Source organism: Pieris rapae, chromosome 22 (assembly GCF_905147795.1).
Source record: "Pieris rapae chromosome 22, ilPieRapa1.1, whole genome shotgun sequence".
NCBI lineage: Eukaryota > Metazoa > Arthropoda > Insecta > Lepidoptera > Pieridae > Pieris > Pieris rapae.
This window is the reverse complement of record NC_059530.1, coordinates 4,181,945-4,192,784: the sequence shown is the minus strand read 5'-3', so window position 1 is coordinate 4,192,784 and position 10,840 is coordinate 4,181,945. Positions and strand designations below refer to the sequence as shown.

Sequence of the window (10,840 nt, the reverse complement as noted above, 5' to 3'; positions counted from 1 at the left end):
CAGATTCAGACCTAAAGAGGTTGTAGCGCCAGAGATTTTTTTTATCGCCTCGTATCTACTTATATCTACTATATGTGTCTTTATTTTCTTCTCCATGAGTCTCCTATAGTAGTCAGACCGCAGTGTTACATAAGCAGGCGGTAATCTTTACAATCTTTAGTATATATGGCTTCTTCTTGTAGTGCCTCTCCACGACTGGAGGTTAGCGGTCAGCTCGTTATATAACCCGTAAGAAAATACCAGTACCCCTCTGGGTTCTATACTCTTAGATTTCTGTTTATAAAATATTTTTAAATACGCCTCTTGTACCAGTTTTCTTAAGATGTTTTCCTTTATAGTAATACGAATTTGCGGATACAGAGCAAACTCCATTTATGCACTGCCGTGATGCTTTATAAATATAACTTACGCCTCAGTGATAGTACCAAAAATTGTTTTTTATGCAAACGGGCAGGACGTTCAGTGATACCGCGGGCTATTGACCTTCTGAATGCGAGAGGGCTCGCGAGTGCGATTCCGTCCTTTTATGCGGTATGCCTTTTTCTTGAAAACAAAGATAAAAGATTATCTATAGTTAAATTTAACTGTTTCTTTTTATTACTTTTTCCTGGGAGGAAGATGTGCTCAACTCCATCATTACCATGGTGGCGCCGGTTCACATCACCTAGGCACAATGATAAGATAACTAAAAAACCTAGGGAATTTAATCTCCTGTAGAAAAAGTTTCTACTTCTAGAAAATTCTTTGGGTTCTTTGTTTTATTAGAACAGGGGGCGATATTTGCCTGTGTCTTTTTTTTGAATAAACTTTTCGATAGTTCGATAGTTATCTTCAGTAGTGTCTGAATTAATCATTAGATTAATACCGAACGAAAAAAAACAAGATTTATCGGAACATTAATTTTGTTTTAATAAAAGTGATGATTTAGTTCTTACTGTTCATATTAACTATCGTTCAAAGTTAACTATTATTGTTTACGTGTTATTCGTGATGTTTCTACCTGCAAATCTTGGGTTAAGATCAATAGATTCCGCACCAAAGTACGCATCTGTTAGGTAATAAAAACTATTGTTTAAATATTCCATTGATTTTTAGTTAGACCTCATTATTAGACGAAACCTTATTTATTTTAATCTAATTATAGATCTAATTATAAAACTTGGTATGACATCGGTTTTTAAGTTATTATGAATAATTAATAATACGTATTTCTGGGGAAATATTTAAATTACACGAATTCCTATTCAATATTAAAAACATACAACAAATTAATATTATTTAATTAAACACTTATTAAACGCCGATTTTAAGTGTGTTGTGTAATGATTGTCTTTTTTATACGTATGTTTTCTGTAATCTGATTAAACAAACGTTAATGACTGACATGTGTCAAAAGCTAGGTAGTAATGGTAATTATAATAAAAAATAAATCAGTGGCGCTACAACCTCTTTAGGTCCTGGCCTCAGATTTCTGAATCTGTTTTATGATCATTTTTTAAATTATTAGTTTTGGCAAGTAGGTGATCAGCCTCCAGTTCCTGACACACGTCGTCGAATTTTGGGCCTAAGACATGCCGGTTTCCTCACGATGTTTTCCTTCACCGTTCGAACAAATGTTAAATACGCACAAAGAAAAGTCCAAACACAAGTACAATTCCATTGGTGCACAGCCCGGGATCGAACCTACGACCTCAGGTATGAGAGTCGCACGCTGAAGCCACTAGGCCAACACTGCTCCTATAAGAGAAAATGCGGTGACACAAAAATCAGCCCAATGCTGCAATCTCATAACGGTTACGAGGAAGTTTTCGCAATTACATTTATTAAAAAACTATATTTATTAAATTTTAAAAACACACATACAATTGCAATTAAACGAACAATTACAAGTCTTCTGTCAGTTCGCTCAATAGACAATAAAAAAGATTTGCGTCAAAATAACCAAATTGGACTCTAATTAATTATAAATACAAACATGCGCTTGTGGTGTTTTTTTTTTATTTTAACATAATACTTCGTTTCGACACATTTATATGAAAATTTATCGACAACTGTCCACATACACTACTGTTCATGGCATCTTGACTGAACCTCACGGTTTTATATAATTATTTTGCCTGTGTGACCTTACTTACCGCTGATGCACACTTAAGACAAAAGCCATCGTGAATCTATGTTCTGATGGAGCGCATTATCTGTCTCATAGTTTCAAATGTCTTAACGTATAGATGGCGGGAAACTAACTTTTTTAGATTATTGCTACTTAGACCATAGATTTTATATCTACTATATATATTATTTTGTGATTGTCTCTTAACTGAGAGGAATTGATTTTATATGGCCCTTGTTGAACAACCAAGCTTGCTACTTACCTAAAAATTAATTAAAAATAATATTACGCGCATCAGGAGAATGATTTAAGTAGGTACATACGATCATTAGCGATCATAAGAAACACTTTCATCTGATTACTTATTATGTGTTTTTTGTGTCTAAGGGAAATTTAGAAACCAGATTTAACCAGAACTATGACTCCCGTAAGTTTTCTGTTTTTTATTTTAATTATGTATTGATATTTAACTTTTGTATATAAGATAAGTAGTTATCGCAGTTTTGCAATGTGAGTCCAGACTCCAAGATCTCGGAAAAAAATAAGGAAAAGCTTAATCTTGAATTTGAAGTACGACACGATTTGTAGGTAACGTTCCTAAAGAGTAATCGTCCTCTAAAAAAATACTATTATTTTTATCAACACTACTTAGTTCCATTCGGTTATATTTTTTTATTCACATTCAGGAATTCGTTCGACGCATCACGTGCGACATCTATTGACAAAATTATTAACATTGGACTTCGACAGCTGAACGTAATGTTGCCATAGACGAATTGAAAATTTTACACACAATACAATGTATAATTATTTAGGACCCATCTTTTATATGGATTGAATTTTTTTCCATTTACAAAGATTGAAGTAGATTTATTATTATAATACATAATTTCTATTAATACAGAATACATAGAAAGTATTACCTTTAAAAAAATGACCTTTGACGTAATATTGGTAACAAGTATTACCTTGGAACGGAACTCTATATCCCATACTGTGTGGTCGCCATTCGTAGCAAATCTCGGCCATGGTTCGGTCATTTTTGTAAAGAGGCTTCCCGTCTTAAGCAAGAGCTCTATAAAACTGGGCTCATGCAATGGCTATAAAGGATCCCGATGTAGCTATCCATAAAATAAATTTAACGCAGCTACCCGAACCCTTAAACGTGAAATATTTAAAGCACAATCGGAACATATTGGCAGTATTGGAGAAAAGCTCGCGAAATTGCCCTCTGGAACCCCAGCCTTTAAATCATTGGCGAAACCAACTCAGGGAAACTTTTGTCAGCCCTCGTTACCTTCCTTGCGAAAGGAGGATGACTCGGTGGCCCACTCGGCGAAAGAGAAAGCAGAGCTCCCTTGCTCTCTCTTTGCATCCAACTCTACGCTCGATGACTACGGGACCTTAACGCCTAGTACTTCGCATTAGAAGGCCTTAATTTCTGTTGATACCTACATGTCGAGTGGTCCTGATGTATCCTTAAAGTTCGACAACGCACGCACTGAAAATGGGTGTCTATTGCGATGATTGTATTTTTGGGCATTCCGCAGGTTCGTTTGCCCCCTATTATAAAAAAAGAACTATACTAACTAACGAACGAACGAACTAACATATATGCAACTTAAGATAATAAAATAAATGTATAAATAAGCACTACAATGATATTGATATTTTAATATAAGTGATATCTATTAATCTATAACTTACCTTGCCTAATACGGCAACACTAACGATGGCTACAAAAGAGAAACCTGGGACTAAACTCCAAAAAAAAAAGCAAACGCCATCGGCCAATCACTAATTTCCGAAATCCGACGCTATTCGTCAAAGGCTAAGGCCAGTGTTAGTAAGTAGTTAGTAGTAGGTAGTTAGTAGTAACTTAGTGGATATTCCACTAGATCTGGTGGTGTAGACATACGTTTTAGCGGGCGAATTTTGGTTTTAGTGGCTAGTGGATTAGTTTGTTTCATTCAGTGGTATGCTACGACATTTAACCACTAGCACGATTGATATCTTTACAGGAAAAGACGGAAACGTTTACCTTTTACAGGAATATTTTGTCATTATGTAGGCAACTCTGTAAAATTACGTTGGTTATTTTTGGGAATTTCTCGAAACAAGTTCATATCGTATCAATTTCTTAAATTATTTTGATTATGGACTTTATTAGTAAGTACAATGGGTCAAATTTGATTTGAATTAATGAGATTTCTATGTGTTCGCTTCGTATGCATGCACAAAAATAGAAATACACAACACAGATACTTATTAGTTTTTTGCTATGCATCGGAGCAACCTTGTTTGTTTACAAATGTTAAGTTTATTTTTAAAACAAAACAGGTTACGGGACTCAAAATTAAAGGACTGGCTGCAAGTGGTAGAAACTAGAAAGTACAGCTGGTCCAATTGCAAAGTGCAAATTATGTCACTCTGTATTTAGAAATCATTACGGAGATTTAAAGAATCACGGGTTATCGAAAAAACACTTGCAAAATTCAAAGGTACGTACGTAACTAATATATTATGTAATATAAATTAGGATGTGTCAAAAATGTATATTAATATAATTGTATTATATTATAAATATGTTTTAAACTTTTAGTGGTCTTTATAGCCAACATCGACTTTCAAAGAATAAGTAGGCCCTTTTCCAAATTCCCAATTCTGTAGTCCAGAAAATAGGAACGAAAGAAGTGTACTTAAAATCAGAAGGTGCAGAGGAAACCGACTCTGCTGAAGATGATTTTTAACGATTTTGTATGTCTTCTATAAGTTGTTTTGTAATGAAAATAAACTAATTTTATAATTCAATTTACAATATTGTTCTTTTATTGTCAAAAAATATATTCTAGCTGTATGCTTTCCATCTAAAGTAAAGAGTGATATAGACTACTGTTTACTTCAGTAAAAAATGTGTTTTCAGCGGTAAACACAAAAAATTGTGCTTGCGGGCTGCTTGCCTATCCTCCTCCTATCTGCGGACATAAAAATCACATCGATCCTATATTTCCTTTGGGCGTGAAAGAAGAAATAAACAAATTTACACTTATAATATTAGTTAGTGTGGATGTCAGTGGTTTTCTAGTGGGTTGACTGCAAAATTGGTGGATTCGTTAAAATTAGGTTGGCAACACTGGCTAAGGCATCGTCAATCAAACGTGTACGGCTAACGGCCATTGTTCACTGCTGTTAATGTCTCGATTCACTCGTGTTGATTTTAGATTTGTAGGAGTTTTTGGAATTTGTGTGTATCTTATTTGTACTCGCTTTCGGGTGTAAATTAACGATTACGTGATTACGTATAAGGTTTATTGAAAATGACTACCGATAATATTGAAAAGTTATATCAAAATTATGGAGTTCTCGCCGACGCCAAGGATGATATTTCAAAGGTAACCTATAAAGTATAAAACAAAATCACTTTTATTCTTAATAATAATATTTTAGCAATATGTTACTTACTATGTTATTTTCAGAATGAAAAGGAGTATTTGGAAATATTAGCTGCTGTCAAAGGCTCCGATAAAGAAAAACGTTTAGCATCACAGTTTATCGCCAAGTTTTTTAGCAGTTTTCCTAGTCTATCTGAGCAAGCTATAGAGGCTCAATTTGATTTATGTGAGGATGACGATGTTGCGGTATGTTTTCCTTCTGTCCATCCGTAATTACTTCAATTATATGTTCCACCAACCAAAAACCCTTATAACTATATCAAATTTACAAACTTTAGCATGCGTAAAGATATTAAAAATAATTAAACAACACAGATGTTTATTTTAACGTAAATAATTAAAATCTATATAAATTATAATAATAGTAATATTTTTTTATTAATTAGATGTTTTCTATTTAGATTCGTAAGCAAGCCATCAAAGAGTTGCCTATAATGTGTAAAAGTAACAAGGAACATACTCAAAGGATAGCTGACATATTAGCTCAATTGATGCAATCTGAGGATCCTACTGAAATCAATGTGGTCACTAATTCACTGTTGGCCATAGTAAAAATTGAGCCTCTAGGTGCTCTGGCTGGTATTTTTTCCCAAATTCATCAAAGTACTAATAGTGAAGTACCAAATGAGACTGTTAGGGAGAGATGTATTAAGTTTCTTGCTACAAAAGTTAAACAACTGGGAAGAGAAGTTATCAATAAAGAGGCAGAGGATCTGATTATTGTTGAAGGCAAGAAAATATTAGAGGTATTTATTTTGTTATAGTCCATCTTGTGTAAGTTTACCTCAGCTTTTCAACTAAAACTTAGTTATTGAATTCAAATTCACTATTCTCTAGTACTTCTTAAGTTGTGTGGTACTAATGTGATTTAAACAGAAATTTAAATGTTTTAATATGTTAAATGTATAATCTTTATATTGCTAGGATGTTGGAGCTGAAGAATTTGAACACATAATGGATTTGCTAGCTTGGTCACGACTGGGCAAAACTCCAGCTGGCAAAAAAGAATTGACACAAATTATTGCAACACTTGCCTTTTCACCAGATGATTGGCATCCTGAAGATTTGGAATATGTTGATAGACTCATACAGTGTTCCCAACATGCTTTGCCATTGTTCACGGTATGCCCTTTAAGCAAACTTAAGATTTGTCATGTTTTTGGCAATATACTAAATATCACATTTACAGTCTTTAAATATTGGTTGACATATTCTATTCCTATATTTTGAATATTTTATACGATAATATTGACAGAATGTTATTTGTTTCAGGCACAAGTTGATTCAACTCAGTTTGTTAATATCTTTTGTGACCATGTTCTGTCAAAATGGAGTAATATTGCTACAACAGGTGGAGGGACAGATACTAAGCTGGAAATATTAAAAATATTTGCAGAACTTACTGAACATTGTGGGGATATTGAAGATATTGAAAAGAAAATTAACACTGTTTACAATGTTTTATTGGTAAGTTGCTATTAGCGTTGTGGTCATAACTAGTAACTAAACATAAAAAAGTAAATGAAATATTAGATTTATATATATGTAATATATATATGTATATATGTAATATATATGTATAAAAAGAATAAGAAACAATTATGTACTTTTTTTCATATTTTAGGAGTATCTACCAGAAGCACCAGTACCAACAGAAGATGAGAGCACAGATAAAGATGTGGAAAAGGAAAAATCTGAGGAAAATAAGACAGTTCCTTCTCTTCAATTTTCTCATGTAGAATGTGCATTATTTGCTTTACATTCATTATGTAGAAAATCTCCAGAAGCAATTGGTGTTGATGCAGCAAGGCTAAAGGCGTTACGCCTCCGCCTACAGTATACAGCAAGATTGACACAGGGATATATTAAAAAGTTGAAAGAAGTTACTCAGGTAATTAAATCAGAGTTAGTTTGAGTTTCATTTTAGTTACACTTTCACTTAAAAATTATCTAGTTCAATGCTCATCCTTGGAACTGTAAACTGTAACTGTAAAAAAAATATGATCTATGAGTATGCATAGTTAATATGTAAAAACATTAAATTATAATTTTACTTTAGGGTAAAAAAGGTGAGGATTCTAACAGTGATGAAAACAAGTTGAAGATAGCTGCTTTGAAAACAACTTCTAATATTAATACATTGATTCGTGACCTATTCAGAACACCACCCAGTTTCAAGAGCAAAATACAGTTGTCATTTGCATCAGCTAAAGGACCTAAAGAGGTAAAGTTATTATTCTAATTCTCTTCATTTGTTTTTTCCTCTTAAAAAGAATATGTAACTTATGTAGATTGGGGGATAAAACATTTATAAATAATGTATAATTTTTATCATCAATAATTATCCTATAATAAAGTTAGAGGCAAATACCAAAACAAAGCTTATTGTCTAATAGAAGTTATTGCATTCCAGGAAAAAGTAGTTTTACCAGCAGAAGAAAAAGAGTCAGGTGCACAAAAAAGACATCGTCCCATTACATTTGACAATGGCGAGAAAAAAGAATCACCCGAAAAGCGTTCAAGAAGTGGCGATAGAAATATAAAAATGTATACTCCACCATCAGGGAAATATAGTTCAAGATTCAACACGGGTCGATTTAGTGGGGGAAATTCTGGAAGGGGCAGGGGTTATGGCAGACGGGACTTTCAAAACAATGGTGCTTCATTTAGAAGGCGCAATTACTAATGACAAATGACATCTTAGAAACTGACTTTGACATTGACTTGTGTGAATATTAGGTTTAATTTCTTAGGGTTTGCCAATATCAGATATAGGCAATGGCTGAAAAAGGGTTCTGATTTTTATTGTAGCCAGAGTTCCATCATTTCAGGATGCAGCAAACCTTTTTGCAATAAGAATGAATGTGAGTATATGCCTGACTAATACATAAGTATTGGTAAATTTTTTTATAGGTGTGGTTGCCGATTTCATTGATATGATCATCACTGTACTATTCCTGGTCATACTATAAGTATATTAAGTTTACTTCATCCATAGACTGCAGAACATCTCAAGGTAAGTAGTATCTTCAATTCAACTACTTTATACTAATCCTGGTCAGCAGACATTTGAGAATGCAGTTTTCCTGTCAACTTTAATGTATCTTTTTCAGATTTTCAACTTTAATTTAATAAATAAATCTATCAAACTTTGAATTTTGGTTTTATTTTATTTGAAGTAATCAACAATAAAACATGTGTGTATATTTACAATAGATGGAATAATCCTTCTAACTTTTTGTCCACCAACAACTAAATAAAGTCTTCAGCAGTCTATAATATTAGCATTGAATATGAATATTATTTTCAATTCAATGTTAACAACTACTAATTATTATCTTTTTAAACTTGATAACAATTTCAAAAAATACAAAAGAAAATGAATGGGTAATTGAATTTATTTTTGAAACTGATGAACTAACATTAACATACTTTAAATAATTTTTAAAATACAAAATTAGTTCCACATGCTATTATCTCATATTATCCACAACATTGCACATAATATAGTCTAATTCATAGCAAGGATCAGGATTAGCACTTTCATTTGGATTGTTCTCCATTTGTTCGAGAATCTCTGTTGGTACTTTAAAGTTTGATTCTATTTCATTCTGGTCTGGTAAACTTTGCAGAGCATTTTGTAGAATATCTTGTACCTTATCAAGATGCTTTTGAAACCTAAAAGAATTAATAAATTATTATGCGAGTATAAATATTGCCAAGCATACAGTGGCATATCTTAATTATTCCATTTACCTCATAGCAGTCTCTACTCTTTGACGCTTTTGCAACTCCATCATAACTCTTAAGGTCTCTCTTGCTTGATGTGGTCTAAATTCATTTAAGAGATGATGAATATGGATAAATAGAAGACTTAAATCTTCAACTTTTTCAGCTCTCTTAGGAGAGTCTGGACAATGCACTAGTAAATCTAATAAATCTAGGAAGTTTACAAGCAATGAGTGATTTAGTTTTTTCAGTTCTCTTCTTCTTTCAAAATGCATAGGATAAAGCCTTCTAAATCCCTGAAAGTATTAAATATTATATGAATAATTGTAAATATTGAATATTTCCACCAACCTAATAGTACATTTACCTGGCTTTCCAGTGACCGAATAATTGTATCATCAGCATTAAATGCGTTTCCAAACATTGAGTATGTGTCATGAATAGGTCTTGGTGGTAAGGGTGCACGATTTCGCCTTACATTTTCATCTGTATAAAAATTAATGTACTGCATTGGAGGAAGAGGCAGCGAACTGACTTGAGCCGTCTCCGAAGACATTGTGGGATTTATAAATCAGCTATACTGAAATAAAGTTAACGAAACGAATAAATGAACACCATAGTGAATGAAACACTTAAATACCGCCTCATTACATTACTTACAACACAAAGTAAATTATTTATGGGTAAAATGCAATAGATATATAACGAAAAGTTGAATAATATGATATTTTTGTTTATAATGTGATGTACAAAATATACCACAAACTACAAGAGTTTACATCTACAAATTTAACTCGCCTTCTTGACTATTGTTGACAAAGGACTCACAGTTATACACACTATTTATATTCTGTGGACAAGTGATGTTAAAATATAGGTTAAATAATAAAGTAGCTGCGCCTTAAATCTTAGTACCGTCGTTAATAGGTCTCAACCAATTCTTAAAAGGCCGGCAACGCACTCGCGAGCACTCTGGCATCGATAGTGTCTATGAGCGGCGGTATCACTTAACATAAAGGAGAGCTTTCTGCCCGTTTGCCCCCTGTTCTATAAAAAGAAGTTCAGCAATTAAACTAAAGTAATGAGTAAAAACTTTCTCATAATATTAATATAATAACTATAAAATTATGGTGAATTGCAGTATATTTTATGTTTTTATGTCTCTTTGAAGGAAATTAGCTTTATAAACCATTAAATCCAATACTTATTTAATTAGGAAATAACTCAGTACTATTACAGTGGTTTACCAGCATCGTTTCCTTGGTACAATGAAAGTTTGACAAACATTTTACATAAGATTTATCCAGTAACACGCAAATGTCTCAGTTTTATATTTAAATACAGGTGATGTTATAATAAAAATAAGGTTTCGTTAGTATTCTTTTCACATAGCTATGTCGTTTATCAGGATAGCCTGTTTGACAAGATTTTAAATAACTTAATTAAACCCAAGTTTCTGGTGGGCGTCCTCTTTTTCTATAAAATAATATAATATATTAATTTAGCATACATAGGCTATGCCATCAAACTCGGTATCCGTTGAAATTAC

General features: G+C 32.7%; 2 protein-coding genes across 2 annotated transcripts; one reads left to right on the top strand and one right to left on the bottom strand.

The window, feature by feature from the left end:
• The first annotated feature begins 5,268 nt into the window (after positions 1-5,268).
• LOC110997013 (apoptosis inhibitor 5) lies at positions 5,269-8,718 on the top strand. Its single transcript, XM_022264942.2, has 8 exons — positions 5,269-5,502; positions 5,587-5,748; positions 5,964-6,308; positions 6,487-6,684; positions 6,835-7,029; positions 7,187-7,453; positions 7,622-7,786; positions 7,976-8,718. The coding sequence occupies exons 1-8, from the start codon at positions 5,428-5,430 to the stop codon at positions 8,246-8,248; spliced, it is 1,680 nt and encodes a 559-aa protein (XP_022120634.1). The 5' UTR covers positions 5,269-5,427; the 3' UTR covers positions 8,249-8,718.
• A 224-nt stretch (positions 8,719-8,942) lies between these two features.
• LOC110997011 (mediator of RNA polymerase II transcription subunit 7) lies at positions 8,943-10,098 on the bottom strand. The gene is made up of 4 exons (XM_022264940.2): positions 9,952-10,098; positions 9,659-9,871; positions 9,319-9,587; positions 8,943-9,240 (listed from the first exon to the last, which is right to left on the bottom strand). Exons 2-4 carry the CDS (start codon positions 9,845-9,847, stop codon positions 9,036-9,038), a joined length of 663 nt encoding a protein of 220 aa, XP_022120632.1. The 5' UTR covers positions 9,848-9,871; positions 9,952-10,098; the 3' UTR covers positions 8,943-9,035.
• Between the last annotated feature and the right edge of the window lie 742 nt (positions 10,099-10,840).